Source organism: Brachyistius frenatus, unplaced genomic scaffold (genome assembly GCF_029030835.1).
Source record: "Brachyistius frenatus isolate BFR_SWC_R1_liver_20210118 unplaced genomic scaffold, ASM2903083v1 Contig_20, whole genome shotgun sequence".
Lineage (NCBI taxonomy): Eukaryota > Metazoa > Chordata > Actinopteri > Embiotocidae > Brachyistius > Brachyistius frenatus.
The window spans coordinates 5,699,211-5,722,426 of NW_027210619.1; the positions used below are offsets into that span (position 1 = coordinate 5,699,211).

The 23,216-nt window shown below is 39.1% G+C and overlaps 3 protein-coding genes and 1 long non-coding RNA gene across 5 annotated transcripts; 2 read left to right on the forward strand and 2 right to left on the reverse strand.

Annotated features, from left to right (window-relative positions):
- Nucleotides 1-469: 469 nt before the first annotated feature.
- hsc70 (heat shock cognate 70) lies at nucleotides 470-5,228 on the reverse strand. The gene is made up of 9 exons (XM_069696249.1): nucleotides 5,088-5,228; nucleotides 3,484-3,688; nucleotides 3,127-3,332; nucleotides 2,735-2,887; nucleotides 2,110-2,665; nucleotides 1,760-1,962; nucleotides 1,452-1,650; nucleotides 1,100-1,332; nucleotides 470-917 (listed from the first exon to the last, which is right to left on the reverse strand). Exons 2-9 carry the CDS (start codon nucleotides 3,686-3,688, stop codon nucleotides 711-713), a joined length of 1,962 nt encoding a protein of 653 aa, XP_069552350.1. The 5' UTR covers nucleotides 5,088-5,228; the 3' UTR covers nucleotides 470-710.
- Nucleotides 5,229-6,146: 918 nt separating this feature from the next.
- LOC138619621 (TBC1 domain family member 15) lies at nucleotides 6,147-11,292 on the reverse strand. 2 transcript variants are annotated; one of them, XM_069696250.1, is made up of 10 exons: nucleotides 11,034-11,292; nucleotides 9,562-9,747; nucleotides 9,221-9,339; nucleotides 8,619-8,722; nucleotides 8,420-8,487; nucleotides 8,139-8,285; nucleotides 7,441-7,531; nucleotides 7,185-7,333; nucleotides 6,952-7,093; nucleotides 6,147-6,845 (listed from the first exon to the last, which is right to left on the reverse strand). In XM_069696250.1, exons 1-10 carry the CDS (start codon nucleotides 11,290-11,292, stop codon nucleotides 6,677-6,679), a joined length of 1,434 nt encoding a protein of 477 aa, XP_069552351.1. In that variant the 3' UTR covers nucleotides 6,147-6,676. The 2 variants fall into 2 exon arrangements, with proteins under 2 accessions (XP_069552351.1, XP_069552353.1); XM_069696252.1 differs by having other exon boundaries at nucleotides 6,730-6,845; nucleotides 6,944-7,093.
- A 2,484-nt stretch (nucleotides 11,293-13,776) lies between these two features.
- Nucleotides 13,777-15,889, forward strand: LOC138619622 (uncharacterized). Its single transcript, XR_011310826.1, has 7 exons — nucleotides 13,777-13,812; nucleotides 13,913-13,973; nucleotides 14,064-14,570; nucleotides 14,693-14,804; nucleotides 15,168-15,242; nucleotides 15,463-15,541; nucleotides 15,670-15,889. It is a non-coding gene; the product is annotated as an uncharacterized lncRNA (long non-coding RNA).
- A 2,271-nt stretch (nucleotides 15,890-18,160) lies between these two features.
- On the forward strand, nucleotides 18,161-23,210 carry LOC138619221 (uncharacterized; the record flags this gene model as incomplete). The annotated part of the gene is made up of 6 exons (XM_069695506.1): nucleotides 18,161-18,392; nucleotides 18,479-18,767; nucleotides 22,185-22,191; nucleotides 22,598-22,646; nucleotides 22,761-22,811; nucleotides 22,896-23,210. Coding segments are annotated over 6 exons (943 nt in total), but the record flags the coding sequence as incomplete, so codon positions are not given.
- Nucleotides 23,211-23,216: the final 6 nt, after the last annotated feature.

A 23,216-nucleotide genomic window follows, 5' to 3' on the forward strand; every position in this document is an offset into this window, starting at 1 on the left:
GAGACCATCTGGTGATAAGCACCTCAGACAATTTATAGCCAAAATGGTTTTAGAAAACACATTGTTGCATTATTATTCCATTGGTAAGAAGCAACAACACCATGTTGGCATGTTAATGGCATAAAAACTCTGTTTGCATTTTTTGCGCTGTACATGCCTTTGTCAACCTCACACATTACTAAAAACACCAAACGGCAAATCATGTAGATAAACTCATATCACTTTAACGTCTAATCTTTGATTGGTACAGCAGTTTTGCTTCTTTGCAAACATGTTTTTCAGTATCACAATGTTTCCTGTCTGCATGGCTAACTAATATGCAGGAAATAGATATTGATCAAAACCATTGAGGTTTGTTAACAGGAAGTTTCCACAACTGTGAGCTGCACACCTATTTTTAAGCACTCATGATTGTGCTGCATACTCATAAATTTGATGCTTTGAAAATATATAAATCACAAAATGCAAATAGTATCTCAATGGTAACTTTTATTGGTTTATAGATATCACAGGTAAAACAATATTACTTTTTGATAGATGGATGAATATTTTACAGGATATTGGAAGGGCCATGTGCAAGACTTCATAATAATATTGTAAGAATTTAAGCATCTGTGATCTAATGTTCACTGAATGCTACGAGATAAGAAAATACCTTTAAGACACTAAATATACGTTGGTGTATGAGATAATGAAGTTGTCAACAGTATTTAGTCGACCTCTTCAATAGTCGGGCCAGAAGAGGAGCCACCTCCAGCTCCACCAGGGAAGCCACCAGGCATTCCTCCTGGCATTCCTCCTGGCATTCCTCCAGGCATACCTCCTGGCATACCCCCCTGGTAAAGCTTGGAGATGATGGGGTTGCACACCTTCTCTAGTTCTTTCTGCTGGTGTTCGTATTCTTCCTTCTCTGCCGTCTGCATAACAGAAAGAGCAAATAACTTGGTGTGCCAAAAGACTTGGCTTCTGGTAGTTATCAAAACAGCATGACAGGGAAGTTGGGAATTGCCTCATTTTATTTCACTGTATGCACACTTCTGTTTTCACAATTTGAGCCAAAGAAAAACCTCTTTCTGTTATCAAGACTGTAGATTTTTACCTGGTTTCTGTCCAGCCAGGCAATGACTTCGTTGCACTTGTCCACAATAGTCTTTTTGTCCTCAGGGCTGATCTTGTCTTGGAGCTTCTCGTCTTCTACAGTACTCTTCATGTTGAAAGCCAGAGACTCGAGGGAATTTTTGGCTGTGACCTTGTCTCTCTGGACCTCATCCTCAGCCTTGAACTGCTCTGCCTCCTGCACCATGCGCTCAATGTCTTCTTTGCTCAGCCGCCCTATGAGAGGATGAAATACAAAGCTCAAATTATTACTTTCTAATTGTTCATGTACATCATTCTTTGTCTTATTTTTTTTTTTATAATGGGTTGGATTTAAGATGTATTTATGGTTCTACCTTTGTCATTGGTGATGGTGATCTTGTTTTCTTTTCCAGTGCTTTTGTCCACTGCGGACACATTGAGAATGCCATTGGCATCAATGTCAAAAGTTACCTCAATCTGAGGAACTCCTCTGGGAGCTGGTGGAATACCAGTCAGTTCAAACTTCCCCAGGATGTTATTGTCCTTGGTCATGGCTCTCTCACCTTCATAAACCTGCAAACAATCATTTAAATAAAATTGTGTTGTGTTGAGGAGTATTTGTAATATACTGGGGCAATAGAGAGTGAACTGTTATTTGTCTGGATCTTTAGTGTTGCTCTACCTGAATGAGCACACCAGGTTGGTTGTCTGAATAGGTGGTAAAGGTCTGGGTTTGCTTGGTAGGGATGGTGGTGTTCCTTTTGATAAGGACAGTCATCACTCCTCCAGCTGTCTCAATTCCCAGGGACAGGGGCGTGACATCCAGCAGGAGCAGGTCCTGTACATTCTCAGACTTATCTCCTGCCAAGATGGCGGCCTGCACAGCTGTGAAGAGTTTCCAAACAGTGAAAGTAATGCAGTGATGACTATAAAGCTTTTATATGAACCACTTTGTTGTATTTGAACAGTCTTTACACAAAAATAGTAAGATGATTAGAAACGAGTTTATGGCTCAATGCTGCAGAGACCCACCTGCACCATAGGCCACAGCCTCATCAGGGTTGATGCTCTTGTTGAGGTCACGGCCATTGAATAAGTCCTGCAGGAGCTTTTGAATCTTGGGGATACGTGTGGAGCCACCCACCAGGACAATATCATGGATCTGGGACTTGTCCATCTTGGCATCCCTCAGGGCCTTCTCCACAGGCTCCAGGGTTCCACGGAACAGATCTGCATTGAGCTCTTCAAAACGGGCCCTGGTGATGGAGGTGTAGAAATCTGTACCTTCGAAGAGCGAATCGATCTCAATGCTGGCCTGGGTGCTGCTGGAGAGGGTACGCTTGGCACGTTCGCATGCTGTACGCAGACGACGCACAGCTCGCTTGTTGCTGGTGATTTCCTTCTTGAACTTGCGCTTGAACTCAGCAATGAAGTGGTTAACCATGCGGTTGTCAAAGTCTTCTCCGCCCAAGTGTGTGTCACCGGCAGTGGACTTGACCTCAAAGATACCGTCCTCAATAGTCAGGATTGACACATCAAATGTACCACCTCCAAGATCAAAGATAAGGACATTACGCTCACCGCCAACCTAAAATAAAAGTTAAGAATTACAGAGGAAAATACAATTGAATGAAGTTATCATTTCAGTATTAGAGACCTTTTTGTCCAGGCCATAAGCAATGGCTGCTGCAGTGGGCTCGTTGATGATGCGCAGCACATTAAGCCCAGAGATGGTTCCAGCATCTTTGGTGGCTTGACGCTGGGAGTCATTGAAGTAAGCAGGAACTGTGACAACTGCATTGTTCACAGGCTGTAAAGACAGTAAGACCTTCAGTCAATAAAAAGTATGTGTGTTTAAGCGACTTATAGAGAGCATTTTGAGGCAGCGAAAACTGCTTGTTGTGATTCCAAGGTATTATATTTTAGATAAGGGGCAGCAGCGAAAAGTAGCAGGTAGTGTTTCCTAACATGTTACCACTCTTTGATCACCATAAAACCAAACTGTCCAAAGTAATCTTCATTTAGAGTTATATATTTATTGTTATCTACCTTGCCAAGGTACGCTTCAGAGATTTCCTTCATTTTGATGAGGACCATCGAGGAAACCTCCTCAGGGAAGAAGGTCTTGATCTCACCCTTGTACTCAACCTCCACCTTGGGTTTGGATGAGTCATTCACAACCTTGAAGGGCCAGTGTTTCATGTCAGATTGCACCACAGGATCATCAAACTTGCGACCAATCAGACGCTTAGCATCTGAAGTAGATTAAAGAGTAAAAAAAAACAGTGATAAATTAGGTTTACATTGTGTGAATAATAGGATTGGGTTTTATTCTTCCGAGGGATTACATGTCTAATTTAATCTCTGTTTCTGAGTGTGTTGTCTTGTGGTTGTAGCAGTTTTTACCAAATACAGTGTTGGTTGGGTTCATGGCCACCTGGTTCTTGGCAGCATCTCCAATAAGTCTCTCTGTGTCTGTGAAGGCCACATAGCTGGGTGTGGTCCTGTTTCCTTGGTCATTGGCAATGATTTCCACTTTACCATGCTGGAAAATGCCCACACAGGAATAGGTGGTGCCCAGATCAATGCCTACTGCTGGTCCTTTAGACATCTGAGATACACAAAAGAAACATGTTAGGAGTTGTAACCCTTTTTATTTTTGGACTGTAATCCAAGATTGGTGCACATGTTCACCATCACTTAAGAAATGACAGCTATTTTTTGCTGTTTATAATTACGATTTGTGTGTGTGTGTGTGTGTGTGTGTGTGTGTGTGTGTGTGTGTGTGTGTGTGTGTGTGTGTGTGTGTGTGTGTGTGTGTGTGTGTGTGTGTGTGTGTGTGTGTTTGTGTGTGTGTTTAGGCATTAAAAAGGTGTTTGCTTGTAGTATTATTCAAAACATGCATGCCCCCATGTTACGTACCCCCATGTATACCTATCGGATGTGTTCCTGTTGGTTGTGTTTACAGAAGCCATAATGCACGTCCACATCAGTTAGTGGTGGACTGCTGTCCATACCATAGTGGCTTAAAACACCCGCTGACACCCGAGACCAAACGAGTGGAATATGTAACACTGCCCTCTAATTCCCTTTCCACATGCTGCTTCTCTGCTCCCTCTGCAACATAACACTAGAGTGTCTCAGTCACGCTTTTTAAATGTGAAGTACTGATCCTGCAACAGTGATCAGTGTGTCTATTTTCCGACAGCTGGCTCCAAATAGTTTATGGTTACTATAATAAGTAGCAGCGTATCTACATGGCAATGAATATGGAAGGTGGCAAAAACTTCAGGGATCATTTGTCAGCGACTCGTGAGCAAAACCTGCCTGGTTCCTTTTAAAACAAAATGCTTAAAAACCAAAAATACCAACAGAAATGTATAGCTTTGAGGTTCAGTAACAAACACATTTGATTAGTTAAGAATGCAACAAAAGCCTCTTGTTGTGACAGCACTTGGACATGTACTCTGCCAAACCACCAGATCAAGGGTAAAAATAAATAATTTTTAGAGATAAAGAAAATCATACGTACACAGAGGAATATTAAAAATTAACAGCAGAGCACAATCTAAAATTTGTTAGATTAACTGTTTTTCTTCTGTAAGTCTAATGGGTGAAACTTTGTTCCTTTAGTGTCCCTGAGCGTCTGGAACAAGAACATGTTATTGAATTATCACTTGTTATCCAGTTGTGTAACACAGAGCAGAAAATGCTGACACAGTGCTTCTTTGGCTGTCCTACACCCACATCCGACACTTGCCACCGGACTGTTCAACATGGAAAGGAATAATTCAAATCACCCAAAAATACATTTTGTTTACTGGATTGTTGCTAAACAGTAAAATGTTTTCACCGTAGGCCTCAGTTTGCCATGCCATTGTTTGACAGAAACCATGCAAGCCTCACTTATTTGTGAACCTCTCACTTTTGGCAGTTAGGATTTCAAAGCAGTAAGCAAGACAGACTATGAAGTCAGGCCAGAGTGCAATGCTTCTTATTCACGAGGTTACCTTCCACTGTTAGATGTTCAAGACTTGAGAGTTTACTGAGTTAAATTGATGCTTTGTTTTCGCCAGCACCCAACACCGCCGTCTGAGCTCTTCTCCAGCACTCCTTTTCCTCCTGGCAGGCAGACTGAAAAGGGCGAGTGTCTCTGCTCCCCAGTGTATATACAGCACTGAGCAGGAAGATCCCATCAGGGTGTCAGGTGACTCCACCAAGGAAAGTTCGAGGCCCACATTTCTGCTCACTGACAAGATTTCCATGAAAGACAACTTGCTATTCTTATCTCTGTAGCTCCCTGCTAAACCGAACAAAACAAGTTAAATGAAAGACGTCAAATCATACGGCCTTGATTTGGGATAAAACCTAAAATTGTGTCATTGTTAAGTGGGCATTGCCCTGTAACACAAAAGTAGTTACTGAACATCATGTGGTTCACGTGCTCTATTACCCACATTATCAGGACTTTGAAAGGTACAGTGTTACGAATAATGTCTTTTCAAAAAACATTTCAACCATGTGAAAATCTCTCAGCTATAATTAAGTTTAGTTAAAAGCAAAAATAGATAGCTAAGAATATTAACGTTTGCAGTGATCTGCTTTGTGGTATCCTACAAATACTATACTATCCAGTGATCTGCTTTGTGGTAAAAAGCAGATCACTGGATAGTATATCAACTGGATAATATACTATATGTGTGAATATATGTAACCTAGAAATCAACTTTCGGGTAAGTTAAAAACCTACAAAGCAGTTGTAAGCCTAAAATTATTTGAGGTATGTATGGCAAATGCAGACTCCATAGATGGATCACTGATCAATAGTGCTTTTCTGACATGATCAACAATGTTAAATGGGCTTTTAATATGCACAGTGCTCCTTCAAATCTTATCCATTCCTACGTTATAATTCTTGATGTATTTCCTGCAGGCACTGGTTAGTAAAATTAGTTTTTTCATTCAAAGAATGTGCAAAACTTAAAGTTATCCAAGTTAGTGCCACCCTACTGTTATTTTATGTAAGATTAAAATATTATAACTGAACATGAATTACCAACACCACCTAATAAAGAATCTTCACGAGTTTTATTGAGATACTGTTTTTCATGTCATATTGTGTTCAGTATGTTTAATTATTTATTTAGGACACAGTTTGCAGTATGTTTTACTTCCATGTTACTGCATGGTGGCCATGCCAGCGCTCATCTATTCTGGTTACATAGGCCTCTCTGACACATACGCCATCTGGCATTAAATGTAATTGCAGTTCATTACAGACGGCACTGTTGCGACACACCACATCTTCGTATTTACACACTGCTGGCAGTTGAATATTGCATAACCAGGAGAAACACAAGTCATTTTTCTAAAGTAAAAAAAATTACGACAGTTCATGAGAAAAAGAAAATGACTCAGTGTGTGTTGGTTGATTTTTATACAATAAATACTGTACATTTATAATAAACAGCAAAAACTCATCAAATTTATGGCAAGCAGCAATCAGTACTTCAGTGTATTTCCCTCAGAAATACAATGTCCTGTAATAAAAAGTTACAATCATGGGAGTCTGTGAGATCAGGTATTTAAGTAATAGTTATCACTTTAAAATGAATAAACTACGGAGTTGATAAAGAAAGTCCTCATCTTTGCTCTTGTGTGCTGTGCAGCGTCCGTTCATATAATCCCAAGCACAGCGCTTACAGTAGTTGTAGAAATGGTGCTCTGCTTTCTTCAGTGTGCTGTTCAGATCCAGTGTTCCCTGAAGGCTGCACCAGAGGTAAATGTTTTATGAACTCATTCATACAGATAAACAAATACACAAAGCCCTTTGTTGTGATTTGATTTGTTTTATGTGTTTGCATACAGACAAACCTGCTGGTAAACTGGATGAGCTGGACATCATCTCGGCACCGCAGCAGAGACTCTCTGTTCTCTAACAGGATGGCTGCACAGATGAAGAGCTCAAAGGTGAAGTCAGTGTTGATGACCTGCAGCTCCAACTCACAATTCTCCTCTTGAAAGACCACAAGGCAAAAGCATATAACATTTGACAGATGTACAGTAACTTTTAGTAGTATTTTGAGTTTATTCCTCTGGGGTTTCACCTGTGCTGTATTTTCGTGCCAGCCTTTCCTGATAACGGGCTCGGTCTACTTGTTGGGAGATGAGCTCCAGGTGGTCACAACTCAGAATCTCAAACAAACGTAGGGCATCACTGTGTTCAAACTCCCTCTGGAAACCCAGCAGTAGCCACCTTAAAGGAGGGAGAACACAAGCACAGACATAAACAAAATGTGCTCATCGACAAAAACATATATGAACTCATATTCAATCATTTACAGAATCCTACCAAAGATCTACCTGTGGCAGAATGTGAAGCGCTCCATGTTGTCTTCGACCAAATGAGCATAAAGCCCAGGGTCCAGTTCCTTCAACAGGGCTGCCTCCAACTCTAAAAGACAATAAACACAACTCTCTCATGTTTTAACTAAACTAATTTATAGACACATTTGTTCTGGCCAGATTTATTTTATTTTAAGGTGTCTCAGATCTTTTTTTGTTGGGTTTTTGTCTGAATGACTGACCTCATTAAACTTTTGTTCTGGTAATAAGTTTTGAGTGTCTGCACTTATATAGCGCTTTATCACCTTTACGGTCTTAAAGCGCTTTTACACTGTTTTCCATTCACACACACATTTACACACTAATGAGACTGAGCTGCCATGCACGGTGCCCGCCATCAGGAGTACATTCACACACATTCACATTTGTTTTTCAATTGAAAATATTTATTTATTTTTATTTATTTAAATTTCCCAAATTCCCCTTCGAAAATATTTGTATGCTGTTAAAGAAAATAATAAATAACGGACCAATTTCAAAATAAAAAAAAATAAAAAGAGACAGATGAGTCAAAGGTTGAAATATTTAGCAATAACAGAGGGCAGTTTGTTTGTCTAAGCCCTACAAGGGTGACATTCTGCAGGAAACAGTGAAGCATACAAATTTATCGTGGTTTTTATTACAAATGAATTTGCATCTCGTTTTGGTATTCCCACCTATCTTTCTGTGGAGACCATCTGCCCTGAAGTCCTTGGAGAATTTCTCCATGTAGCAAGAAAAACTCCAGAAAGTGTCGACCTCAGAGTCCAGAACCTCCAGGAGACGGCTGCACAGGTCATTCATTCCCTGGGCATAACTGACCTCTGGCTCAACAGTCAAGACAAGCAGTGCACAAACAGACAGTTAGCGTCTTTGGCGACACAACAAATAGCCTCTAAACCCGCCTGATCATATTCAGATTCAATAAACTTGAGATGGGCTCATTCTGGCTGTTTACCTGGATGAAAAGCAGCGTAAGTGATGAGGATTTCTCTCAACACCAACAGGTTGCCTAAACCTTCATCCCTGCAGACAAAAATCACTTATTAGTTTGAGCATTAGTATGCCCGAAGTCAACCATCTAATTCCAAACACCATCTGTTGATGCATATTTTAAGTAGTTCTGCAAAGAACGATAAAGTGCGACAGTAACTCACTGGTAATAGCTCAGGTCTCTGTTGGTTCGGGGAACATCCCTGTCAATGATTCGTATGGCTTCCGGAAGCTCCTCCTCATCAAATGTGACCCGCTCAAATAATATCTGTTTTCAGGAAACAAATAGAGAGACATATATTTGACAATGAATTGAGATCTCAGTGTCATTACCTTTTGTGAAGTCCATACATTTTAATATATATCACTTAATTTAATCCTATCGTGTTGTTTTACTGCAAATAGTAATACTTTGGGTGAGTGTTTGTGGTAGGTTCATGCACTGTTTAGATAAAAGTGTTCAACACTTCAGTTTGTACAAGGAGGTCAAACGATGTCAAGGTAAATAGATGGCAAAGGATTTGTTTAACAAAATTAGATCCTGTTCTGTCATTTCCCTAAACAAACACACCATTTCACTCCTCCCACTTTATCCAGTTAATATTTTCTCTTCTATAAATGCCAAAGATAAACTTTTCAATATAACACAAGAAGTGTAAATAACAGAACCAATTCAGAGATGTGTCAAATAGCAATAAGCAAATGAAGAGATACAATTCAAATTGGATTAGAGTTACTAAAAAAACATATATTTAGTGGATCAAACCTGTGCCTGAAGCTCCAGGAAAACCAACCTGTCCCTGACCTCCTCAGACTGGTCTTGGGTCTGCTGCTGGGCCTGTGCCTCCCTCTGCTCAAAGTACCTGACAGCTTTCACCAACTCAGCTGGATCATAGGGTCACAGATATTTCAATATATTTATATATATATATATATATATATATATATATATATATATATATATATATATATATATATATATATAAAAAAGCAGGGCATTCAAAGAGGAAAGGAGAGAGAATATAACCAAGAGTGAAAGGTTGCCACCCTTGAGAGCCAAATAACTTCCTATAATGTGACAGAGTTTGTGCAGGTTTAGGCCTTTACCGTCAGTGCCATTGAGGTGCATCCGCACAGATGAAGGAAGGAACTGCTGCCACTTTCTCTTCATGACTTGGTACCGTACGAGCAACTGCTCCTGCAGGAGAGGGCGCTCTAAAGCTGTGGAGGTGCACGGGTACATCCCGAACAGAAAACGCCACACCAGGCCACGCTCAGGTGGAGACACGCCACCTGGACAGAGATGGAAGACCTTTTGATCATTGACAGTGGTCAGACGAACTGACTCTGCTGTGTTTTCAAGCTATTGTTATTCAGTCAAACCACCAGACTGAAACAAACAAATGGATCACATAAAAGAATAAGAGCTTTGCAAGTGGGGAAATCTTTTGTCAAAATGTTGCCAATCCACATTTTCGTGAACTTTACCCTGCTTTCACCAGAATCTGGGGTGAGGATTTGAAATATCTTATGTGATCATTTTGGCTCTGCCGGTTCCTTAACCCTCATGTTGTCCTTGGGTCAAAATGACCCACAGCTGTGTTCAACCAATTTCTATTTTATTTTCCTATTTTTTGGGATCATTGGTGACAAGGAGGCTGTGAGGGTTTCTTTAAAGAATGATGACCAATGATCCCAAAAAAATATAAAAATATAGAAATAAAATAGAACTTGGTTGAACACAGCTGCGGGTCATGTTGACCTGAGGACAACACAAGGGTTAATCTTTGGACTCTGTGTTTGGAGGGATGGAATGTGGATAAAGGTCAGAGGGCCACGGAGAAGGAGGGTGGGTTTTCACATTCCTGCTCATGGATGAGAGATTTGATGTGATGTTTTACCCGAAGGAGAACTCCTCTGTTTACATGTTTATTGTGTACTGCTGAACCTTCATTTCATTCTTAGAATTCCTCCCTAACTTGGTAAATGGTGTCTGTTGTTTAATTACAGTAGTCACGCTGGAGTTATTTGCTTCAGGGGGTCTAATGTCCAATAAAATTTTAGATTTTAAAGAATAGTTTGACTGTGACTCAGCGAATATCCTGAAGCTAAGCATCACTTGACTGAAGAATGACAGGGTACAATCCACTGATGCATCCGGACACATCGTGGAAATCCTAGTTGAATAATTGACTGCACAGAACATTTTTGCTAAAACGGGCACACTTGTTGACTGAATTTCATGAAAAGTTTGACAATATTTATCTAGTTACACAAATTTGCTAAAGGCAGAATAAACAACATATTTTCAAACCAACAGAAATCAGGCTGTGCTGTTGCCAATCACTTTACTGCTATTGTATCAATACAGAAAGGTTATGACTAAATTTCAAGATTTCAGTTTGATCTGTTGTGACCTTATTTGTCTGTTTCGTATTGCTTTAAAATCATCATTGGCAGAGTCATTGACAAATAACCTGTTTAATGTTTCATGCAAAACTGTATGAATGAAGTTTGCCAAAATATAAACGGTAATAGAAAATATAAATATATTGGCTAAATAAATCAGACAGACAGACCGTTTTTGAATATATGCATCCTCAGTCTTGACTCATCGACCCTCCCCTCAGCGTCCATGACTCCAGGTAAGGTGAGACGTGCAGCGGACAGAGCTGGACAGCTCACCGCTGCTACTCTCCTCTGAGAGCGGACAGCCGGTAGGTGGTTGATGGAGCTCGTTTCTTGTGTTTCTGTCGGCCCTGGATTCCCATTAAGCTCTTCCATGTGTGCCTGCAGATTTCGCACAAGTGAAGAAAACTTGTGTCGGTCGCGCAGCATTCACAGAATGGCAGACAACAAAGTGTCATCCTCTTGTGGCCTGCTGCTTCAGCCAAGAAGACTGACTTCGAGCAAAGGTAACAAAACCCCGTTGAATTAGTTTCAGGAAACCATTTGCAGCTCTGTTGACTCTCATCCAGCCATCTGGGAGTCATATGACTGCACATTTGAGATCGGAGTTTGGCCCACATTCCAGGTGGAGCCCATGTGCCAAAGTTCAAAGCATGTGGCACTCCACCTAGTGGTTTAATTTAACAACGTCAACCTCAGAAGGACTTGACAACGGGGTGTCCCAATTCCATCAGACGGTTTTCATGACTTTGAAATTTGATTTTTGATAGAAACAATTGACGCTACAATCACTTAACATATTTATCTTTTTGTATTTCACATGGAGTTATGCAGACATGAAAAACAGATTAAAAAGTGGGTTAGGTTACTAAAGTTTTTTTTTTTTTTTAAATTATGGTGCAAGGGAGAGCAATGGGCTAGGCAGGAGCCACTGACAAAGCAGTTCACGGCCTTGCAATTGCAAATTAAAGGTCAAATGACAGAAGGTGGCACAGATGTTAAATACAGAGTATCAAAATATAATCCATAACAACACTAAGCTAGAAGCTCAGCTGAGAAACTGAGGTTAGGCTCACATTTTTTATTTTCATGTCCAAATTAGAACACACAGTGATTATCCTGTGCAAACGTACACTCCAAGGTCCAGGTGATGCTTAATATGAAGCTTGAGCCATCTAAATTTGACAAAGTTACTGTCTTTTAAATGTAAAATTTCTTCTGTGTATTTGTGGACATATTTTCTACTTGACCTCCAGTAGAGGAACACAAAGATGCACATTGACTTGTCTCCACATCAAATTAATTTCAGCCAAAATTTTGAATATTTTTATGTTGATTGATGATCGTTTTTCTCCTAAACTAGTCACCTTGAACTTGTTTTAAGAACGGACCTCTTTGTGGTCAGTATGGTCATATGTGAAATTACTGAAACTGGCCTTAGGAGTAGAGATACCTTCAACTGTGGGTTAACTATAGAAATGTTGAATAAATATATAACTTGCAGTGGATCAAATTCACAGATGGCAGCACTAGCAAGCCTTACACAGAACTAGTGTCACAACAAGTTACAACACACTTATCCTGGATGATGCAAACTTTGGTCACTTCCTCCTCAACACAACCAATGGATTCACCCTGAGTGCTTACTGTAAGTTTTGAGATCTGATTAACACACAGTATTAATGTGTGAGTATCAATAATTAGTCCATTCACTAACATATCACAGTACAAACTCCTAGAATCACTTCACTACATAAAAAAAAAACATTAGATCTATATAATATTGCATATACAGTACATGTAAAATACAGCATTGTCAACACAAATAAAATGACTAAACAACATTTAAAATTACTGAACAACATAGTTAGCTGTCAAGGGAATTATATTGTTTAGGCCTGACATACTATGAGACTCCTCTGATTCCCTGAATGTGGGTAAAGGTCCAATAAAGGACACCGTGACCTCGGGAACTAACTGTCCATGATAAGTGTTGACTGTGGTCACATTGGACACAACATGTCTGACTCTCTGACTCACCGTATTCAGCCAAGGACATATTCTTATCCTTATCGGAACCAATGTGTTCCTTATAGTTGAGCCCTTGTGAGAGTACAGGGAGAAAGGTGTAGCAACCGGTCACGGCCACACGTTGTGATCTCTCTCCTCGATCGAACTGCTGCCAATAAACATCACTGTGTTGACACCCAGAATGGTCTGCTCTGCCTTCTTCAACTCATCTCCACGATTTCCATCACAATAGCTATATTACAACTTTCACTGACAAACATGCAACTCAGCCTCTCTTGTCTCTGCATCAAGTTAACAGTGACAGCTTAGTTTGATATTCACTCATATCTCATGAGTCTTAGGACCGAAACATACTTTTGTTCTGTATACCACGTACCACATGAGCACAGGCACCGGTAAGGTGTACGACAAAGTGTCCCTAGTTCAATAGGTAATGATACAATTTTAGGTTATTTGTTTGTAGGTGGACAACATTTCTAACAGTGTATTAGTGTATTACATTATGTTTCAAATAACTGTGTTAGTTCTTAAAGACTTCCTCGGTATCCTCACACTAAACTCTTGCTCTTTTGACAAGTGTTAAAAGAAAAGAGCTCTCAGTGGCTCAGAAAGGTGTAAAAGTCGCCCCCAAGAGTTTAAAAAAACGAATGCTGCAACAGAATCAGGCCATAAAGGACAGTGACTGCTGGTGTGTACAGTATGTTTAAACATTTTTTTATTTTTTTTTATCTCAAACTCTAAGATGGTTCAAATGTGGTCAGTGTTAAATTTTCTGTCACAACTTCCTTTTTTGCAATGCACCGCCACCGTGCAACAGGAAACACACCCAAGACATTTCACACTGGTGTTAAAATCTAGTATTTCTAGTTGTATTAACGAAGCACAACAAAGCAGCACAACCCATGGTTCTCTCTCACAGTGAGTATTAACTTTATGTAGTAAATGCAGTTTGTGATTGATACTGCAGTAACACCGAACCACATTTTGTCCATTAACCTAAATGTATTGTTTGGATCAGATGCAGCTGCGAGGGCTCATCGGTATCAGTCTCATATTGATTCTGGCCTCTGATTTGAAAGGTGGGTGACATGTTCAGTTAATGTGTTTGTTTTGAATTTAGCTTTGGAAGTATGAACTTTAATAAATACCATTTTTGATTTTCAACACAGGTCAATGTTGGGTTGTAGATGTCAATCAAACAATCCATGCAGTACGGGGCTCAAATGTCATCATACCATGCAATGTTACCTTTCCAACAGTAAACAACACAAATAAGGTTGACGTTTACTGGAAAAAAAAGGGGCGCAGCACATGCAGTGTCAATGACAAGGACACAAACGCATTCGTTTTTCACCCAGATAACAAATGTGTGATTGAGAAGTACCAAAGAAAGACCAAGCTGATCGGAAATATAACCAAAGGAGACTGCACCCTTCAGATCCTAAACATCTTGGACAGTGAACCAAATATCTATGTGAGAGTTTCCGCAGGTGGTCAAAACTACAGTTTCAAAACTCAATCTGTCTACATTCACGTGAATGGTTAGAATTTCAGTAAAACATTTAAAATTTGATTTTAAAACCACATTTAATAAGCATGTATACAGAAAGATTGCATTAATTTTCGGCATGTTTTTCTCACATGGCTTGGTGTTATTCCAGACACTTCGAACCCAGGTAAAACCTAAGTCTTTGTTAATTATTCATATTTATTTATATAATGTTTTATAAAATGTGGGAAAAATATGTTCAGTGTCCTTTACCAAAAAGATTCAGATTCACAATTTTCCTCACTGTAGACTTCACTGACGAGTCTCTGATAACGATCTATGCGTCGATCTTTGCACCAGTGGCTGCTCTTCTGATCATTTTTGTTGTTGCTGCAGTTTTATTTTACGTAAAACGCAAAAGGTAACGTCCCTCTACAATAATTTGTAAATTGACTGTGGGGCTTGCAAGCAGCAAACTTAATTGAGCTTCATGTTGCAGAATAATATATGTGCAGACACTTGGAGGCCAATTGTGTGATGTGGAAAATAAGAAATGAAATTTAAAGAAACTTTAATGAGATAGTTGAAGTTGGTGGAAATAAATGATCAAAGGCAGATTATTTTCATATGCTACAAACATGTCAAGAGGCACTTTAAATGTGTTATTTGATACAATAGTCTTTAAGGCAGTACTTAATATGCTGGAATGGTATATAATGGTTATAATGTTGTACTTTTTGTAATAACTTACAAACAGTGTAACAACCATAACTGACTTTCCCAGGTCGCAGACTTTAACCAGGGAGGGATCTGGATTCTATGCTAACTTTAGCAGGGCAACATCAAACCCACCTCAAAGGTTTGTTGTATGACTGAATGGATAAATCCTATTAAATCATGATTGTTGTTTTTCAGTAATATGAATTAGAATGAAAAGAACTAAAGTTTTTGACAGATAGTTGTGTATATTTTTGTGTCATAATTTCCCAGATATGCTGTAAATTTAAGTCATAATAACATGATTGATCACTTGTTTCTCAAACTAGGATACAACTGGTCTCTTTTCTCTTTTTTTCCAGAGAATCATCCTACAACAAGCAAGACAAGAAACTTCCTGAAATGAAAGTCATCGATGACCCTATCTACGTCAATGTTGAGGTACAATACCTGCAATAATATGAGTATTTATATCCGAAAAAGAAAATAAGAACCACTGACAAATCCCATTAATCTTTTCACAAACAAGTTAAGTAAACCCTTTTGAAATCCAACTTCTGTCTTTTCAGGCCCCAACAGGTCAAATGGACCAAAGTATGGACCATGCAGACAATATATATGCAAATGTGGATTACACAAAATAGTAGAAAAATTGCACCTCACACTTAAACTTGAATTTATAATCCATATCTGTATATTCTGCTTTGTTTTATCCACATGTTCACGGTTACGTGTGAACATGTATATTAAATGACAACATGATGACAAAGATAAAAGGATACCCTGCTTCTTCTAACTGGTTTTATGAGATACAAACTATGAACTATTTTAGAATGAAAACCAGCTGAGTTAAAATGACTCTTTATTTACTGGCTCATGGTAGTGATCTTGAAAAATCAGCTAGAGATGTTTTGCAAAACATGAAACTGCTTAGAGACATTATTTCAGAACAAAGTCATGCCTGTTATCAATTCAGATAACATGTTCCTGTGCATCATCTTGAGATTGTGAGAGAAGGGAAACAAATTAGTCAAACAAGGCCTCAGCAGTGTGAATTCCTCAAACCAAAGTCTTCTTTAATATGACAACGATGATTCCCTCCAATTTGAAGTGTTTTAATTGAGCAGTGTTTCATTGCTGGGCAGCAATAAAGGGACACAAACAGAGCAAGTTTTATTTTTAAAAGACTGTAAGTTTGTTATAAATATCCACTTACTGTGTCTTACTCAGATAGCTGAAATCTCATCTTAGCATTGGATAAAAAAGAGTGCATTTTGACATTAAACAAACACTGTGGATTTTGGCTTCCATACTTATAGTGGAGTTACATTCAAAAGGGACACCCTCAAAGCCGGAGAGGTCAAAAGTTAATTGCTCTATCCATACATCTTTCAATTGACATGTGTCAATATTGTAGACAGATCAACTTGAAAAGGGTTAAGCCTTTCCTCTAAATATTGTATATGCAGTATCCCAGGAAATTTCCTCCATGCTGGACACTTCTACACCTTACAGTTTAGGTCCGATACCAATGTTCGGTAACATCGGAGGTGGTAGTGAGCCAGGCCGAATGTAAAGGAGATCAGGTGGTCGCTAAGCATGAAGCATTTCTCCTGTTCATGTAGGAGAAAACAGACTAATCAATGTTAATCTCTTTTAGTAAATTATAGCAATAATTATAGAGCAAAATAAGTCCTTAAACTTTGCGTTGCTAAACGAGCTCCCAGAAAACTCAAATAAGACATATATGACGACTTTTCAGACAACATACAGAAAATACAAGTACATTTCAGAATTGATGTTATTGTAGTATAACTGAAAGTGCTGTTAAATATCTTTTAACACCTCTGTGGCAAAGTATGAGAAAAAATATAACATATCAGTGACAAGAACAAAATTCATGCAAAAACAAATCTACTCGTGCTTCCTTACCAAGTTTAAGGAACATTTAAAAGGATTAACTATTACAAGCTAATCAATAAATAATCAGGTTTTTTTAAACAAGAAGCTTTCTTTTTTTTTCACCGTCAGATGGTGTAATCTTGTCACAAGGACAAGAAAGGTCTTATTTGTTGAGAAAAAGCTTTTTCATACACTGATGTTTGCAAACAGGCTTTGGAAGCTAATTTACACCAAACAAAGGAGTTTGATAAGATTTTGTTGAGGAGTAAGACTTTCTCAACCTTGGTTATCTCTGTGTCCTTATCCACAGGCGCTGGGTCTGTTGTCTTCCCAGGGTTTAATTCTCAGAGTTAGTTTTACTTGAATTTTACAGACATTTCTGTCACACAACAGACCAAACATGTGACTTTCACTGCTGCAGAGTCCCCCTCATATCATGTGCCACTTTGCTTTAATGTAATCTGCAAAATGTCTCTTTTGTTAACAACTTTTTCCATTTCTCACCTTCTTTATCTGCTGTTGCTTTATAAACTGTTGCTTTTGTGCATTACTGGAACTCTGTGTTCAGTGAAATGTATTTCTGTATTCATTTGCGTGCAAAAAAAATAACCTTGTGGTTACTTTTAGTAGCATGTCAAATGTTACACGAACAAAGAAAGTGACCACTTATTGCAACAACTTCTGCCTCCAAGGCCTTTAGCTGCATAAATATGAAATCCACAGACAGTGCCACAAGTACCACAAATTCATTCAGACATGAAAGGATTCAGAGGTAAGTGGATTGTTGGTGTGTGTGCCAAAATACAACAACAGAATCACATTTAAATGTGTTTATCCTCGGCTTCATGTTGTTTTTTTTAAACTTTAAATTTCACTTCCTCATTAGTAATGGAACTGAAGTTGTGGCTGTCATTTCTGAAGCTGAGTATCATGCATGGTGAGTATCAAATTTAAATGTGGTTGAATTTAATGCTTCATTTTACACTTAAAGATAAATCAAATGTGCTCAATCATTTTTCAGTGGCGCATGATGTCCAGGCCATTGATTGGAGCGTGGACATACCATCAACTATTCCTGCCGTGGAGGGCTCCTGTTTGGTCATTCCCTGTACGTACACTTATCCCAGCGATCGTTTACCGACATCCCTTCTACCATTCAGTGGATACTGGAAGAAGGGGAATAAGTTCATCTCGAGCAATCTCCCATTGAAGCCGGATAAAGAGTACGACCAACGAACCAAAATATTGGGAGATCTGAAATCTGGCAACTGCACCATGCTGATGTCTGATGTCAGGGTCACTGATATCGGCCCTTTTTACTTCAAGGTTATCATACCGGGATACGAACATTTCTCATTCGAAAACAACCCAGTGTCCATTAACGTTACACGTGAGTATTGTATAGATTATTTTAAAGATTTCAAGTCAATTGAATTGTATTGTGAGTAAAGTTGGTGTAATTCTTCAACTTTTCAGGCATTCCAGATCCTCCCTCTCTGACTGTGTTGGTGGGGAAGAAGGTATCTGCCTCCTGCTCTGTGATTCACTCCTGCCCAACTATGCCACCGCGAATAACCTGGAACCATGCTGGAGCCATCAAGCGTCGATTAAAGAAGCTGGATCAGTGGAAGTGGGAGTCAGTGACAACCCTGATCTTTCGACCTGCAGCCTCCGACTTCAACAAGCCTTTAAAATGCACAGTGATATACAATGGGGGGAAGCGAGCGATGAGCTCTACAATTCTTAAAAGATTAAACAAGAACTGAAAGGCCTAAATAGCCCCTTTAACTCTCCACGGTAAACGTGTTCATGTAACTTATGTCAAGTTTCACACCTGTAGTTTAATGTCTCAGCAACATTTGTACAATTGTACTATTTAGCTGCGGAAAGATAAATGTCACCCTGCTGTGGTATGATAACAGAGATAATGTTGGACCAAAAGGGAATCTACAAAAATCATGTTGAGACAGTGAATCCGAACATTTTACTACATTCGTAGTGTCCTTTCAAATAAATGACCGCCTGTGCGTGTACATGATTTTTTATGTTTGAGTAACAATAGTATAATTGAAATGAATATTCATGTTTTGTTTCTGTAAGTTTTTTTTTTTTTTGCTGTTGCGCTTTAAAATCGAACACTTTTCATATACACTGTAGTGTGCAGATTTGAATGTACGCGATTCATTTGAACTAAAAAGAGAAACAGAATGATTTACTTTCAATGACAATAAAAAAAAATCTAAACAACTTACCATTTTCTAACAACTCCCACAGAACTCTGTCGGCAAGAACAAAATGAATCAAGCTGGGAGGCCTGGACTCCACAACGCACACACACTCTTCTGAGGAGCATGAAGAGATGGTCTTAATCTCAGGGGCACTTGTAAGGACAAGAAATGCAGTAAAGAGAATGGACAAGGGACAAATTAAAGGACAAAACAGCATAAAGTGTCTTAGTAAGGTATTGGTTCACCACTTGCTGTCAGGATAGTTTCGATGGACCTTGGCATTGACTGTGCAAGTCTGTGGTTCTCTACTGGAGGGATGGACATTGCTCTTAAAGATATTCCCGTATTTTTTGTTTTGATGATGGTGGCGGACCACTGTCCAACATGTCAGTCCAAAATCTCTCAGGTGTTCATTTGGGTGGAGCTAAGGTGACTGCAAAGGCCATAGCTGATTCACATCATTTTGTATACCATTCAGTGACCCCTCATGCCCTTCGGGTGGTGCTACCATCATCCTGGAAGAAACCACTTCCATCATGATGGAGGCGTTTCATCACAGGATAATGGTGATCACCCAGAACAACTTTGTATTGATCTACATTGAACCTTCTCTGAAACTGTAATGCCTAGAGAGGCCAAAGCGGGGCTATCTCAAGTTTTGTTGTACTGGACGGGTGTGTCGATTTCATGCTTTGTTGTGATACGGGGTTGAAGGTAGAGAACCGTACATTTTTGCAAATGAAGAGTACATGATTTGAGTTTCACATCAGAACGTTATCAAATTACAAGATCCTATGTCTTATCTATGAAGAACAATGGTATTCTTCTCTCTTTCCTGCTGATTCTCATGTGCTGTTCGTGTGTCCTACAGCACTGACGCTGGGCTGTGAGTCAAGATGAGAGATCAAGGCAGTGGCACACTGATGAGAGAAAATTTAGAAACAAATTGGCAAGATGACTGTTTTTGAAAATAATTTCTGCAAAATAATAGCCCCACTATTATTACACTGACTAAGAGGTTAGTAATTCTGAAATTTTAATTTAGAAAGTACATTTTCTGTAAAAATATATTACAATTTAAGGAAGTGTAATTTTACATAACGTAAACTTAAATTTTTAACCTGCAGCCCTCAATTTATTATAATTTTTGGCCATTCATAGGAAAGAATTTGACCAGCTGTGCTCTAAGGGCACAAGTGGGCGCCAGATCTCTTCGCTGTAGTGAAGTGTTCAAGCATTTACTGTTCGGTTATCATGCATCAGGAGAACATGGGGAAAGAACCCATTTGCGAATGTCTTTCTCAGATCTTTAGTCTCTGTTACTAAAATTGAACAGTCTTTGTGACTGAAACTGTTGCAGTCTGTGTCTCAACAATGAACCCTCTTTTAGACTGTGTAGCAAGGTTGGTGCTACCGGGGTCTCTCCTGGATACATATGACACCCACAATCGTACGTTCAGGTGTAAAATGCTTTTATTTGCCCGGCCCATGCACCAATGACCTCGTGCAACCGCTTCCTCTTTCCTCGTTCTCCCTTCTACCTGCTCCCCTTTATTAGGGAAGAGCTCATCAGTTCACATTCAGCTCAGCTGTTCTCATCAGTTCGTATTCTGCTCAGCTGGGCTCCTTAAACCTGCCCGGCACCGTTTCCTGAACCACTCCTCCCACTCTCCACCCACTGCAGCTGAGCTAACCACACCCTGCCACCACGGACTACTTCTCCTTTTTGCCATGCTGTGTGCCAGATGTTGTGGAACGTAAGAATATAAAGATATTAGTGTTGAATTGTCTGAGATTTTGAAGAATTGTCCAACATTGATGTCCTCATCACTGCTGGCAGTCAGGTACGGTGGGCTGCTGTATGGTGTTAGATCTGTCTCATATTCATGCTGTTGTTTCACCACTGAGCGACACAGGAAATGATATCAAGCTTTTAGCACTTTCTGCAACTTCACTAGAACAACTCATGACTGGAGTTCTGTTTCCTGTGAGTTTTATCAAAAAACTCTAAAGTTGTGAAAAGAGAGGAGGGCAAAGTTGTGTACAGTCACCTGTCTAACTTCACTTGACAAATATTTGAATTTAGTGAAGTATTATGTAATGATTTTTGTCATCTTTGTCAATATATTTGTAAACACATCTCCTATGTCATATGCTGAAACTGAGACTAGTGTTTTCTCTCCAGTATAATATCCAGAGATCAAATTATTGCTTGAATTCAAAATAAGCCAGAAATAAAGGGGTAAAAAAAAGTACAGTGTTTTTCCGCAAGTCCGCAGTGATCTCTGGTGTCAAATCCTCTTTTACAGCATTGCAACCTTATTTAGCTGTATAAAACAAAAGTAAATAGTAGTGGCCAACAGCATAGATATATTTGTATTTGAAGTGAAAGTTAGTGAGGCTGAATTATAGCAATAATTATAGAGCAAAATAAGTCCTTAAACTTTGCATTGCTAAACGAGCTCCCAGAAAACTCAAATAAGACATATGTGACGACTTTTCAGACAACATACAGAAAATACAAGTACATTTCAGAATTGATGTTATTGTAGTATAACTGAAAGTGCTGTTAAATATCTTTTAACACGTCTGTGGCAAGGTGTGAGAAAAAATATAGCACATCAGTGACAAGAACAAAATTCATGCAAAAACAAATCTACTCGTGCTTCCTTACCAAGTTTAAGGAACATTTAAAAGGATTAACTATTACAAGCTAATCAATAAATAATCAGGTTTTTTTAAACAAGAAGCTTTCTTTTTTTTTCACCGTCAGATGGTGTAATCTTGTCACAAGGACAAGAAAGGTCTTATTTGTTGAGAAAAAGCTTTTTCATACACTGATGTTTGCAAACAGGCTTTGGAAGCTAATTTACACCAAACAAAGGAGTTTGATAAGATTTTGTTGAGGAGTAAGACTTTCTCAACCTTGGTTATCTCTGTGTCCTTATCCACAGGCGCTGGGTCTGTTGTCTTCCCAGGGTTTAATTCTCAGAGTTAGTTTTACTTGAATTTTACAGACATTTCTGTCACACAACAGACCAAACATGTGACTTTCACTGCTGCAGAGTCCCCCTCATATCATGTGCCACTTTGCTTTAATGTAATCTGCAAAATGTCTCTTTTGTTAACAACTTTTTCCATTTCTCACCTTCTTTATCTGCTGTTGCTTTATAAACTGTTGCTTTTGTGCATTACTGGAACTCTGTGTTCAGTGAAATGTATTTCTGTATTCATTTGCGTGCAAAAAAAATAACCTTGTAGTTACTTTTAGTAGCATGTCAAATGTTACACGAACAAAGAAAGTGACCACTTATTGCAACAACTTCTGCCTCCAAGGCCTTTAGCTGCATAAATATGAAATCCACAGACAGTGCCACAAGTACCACAAATTCATTCAGACATGAAAGGATTCAGAGGTAAGTGGATTGTTGGTGTGTGTGCCAAAATACAACAACAGAATCACATTTAAATGTGTTTATCCTCGGCTTCATGTTGTTTTTTTTAAACTTTAAATTTCACTTCCTCATTAGTAATGGAACTGAAGTTGTGGCTGTCATTTCTGAAGCTGAGTATCATGCATGGTGAGTATCAAATTTAAATGTGGTTGAATTTAATGCTTCATTTTACACTTAAAGATAAATCAAATGTCCTCAATTGTTTTTCAGTGGCGCATGATGTCCAGGCCATTGATTGGAGCGTGGACATACCATCAACTATTCCTGCCGTGGAGGGCTCCTGTTTGGTCATTCCCTGTACGTACACTTACCCCAGCGATCGTTTCAAGACATCCCTTCCACCCTTGAATGGATACTGGAAGAAGGGGAAGAAGATAATCTCGAGCAATCTCCCATTGAAGCTGGATAAAGAGTACGACCAACGAACCAAATTATTGGGAGATCTGAAATCTGGCAACTGCACCATGCTGATGTCTGATGTCAGGGCCACTGATATCGGCCCTTTTCACTTCAGGATTGTCATACCGGGAT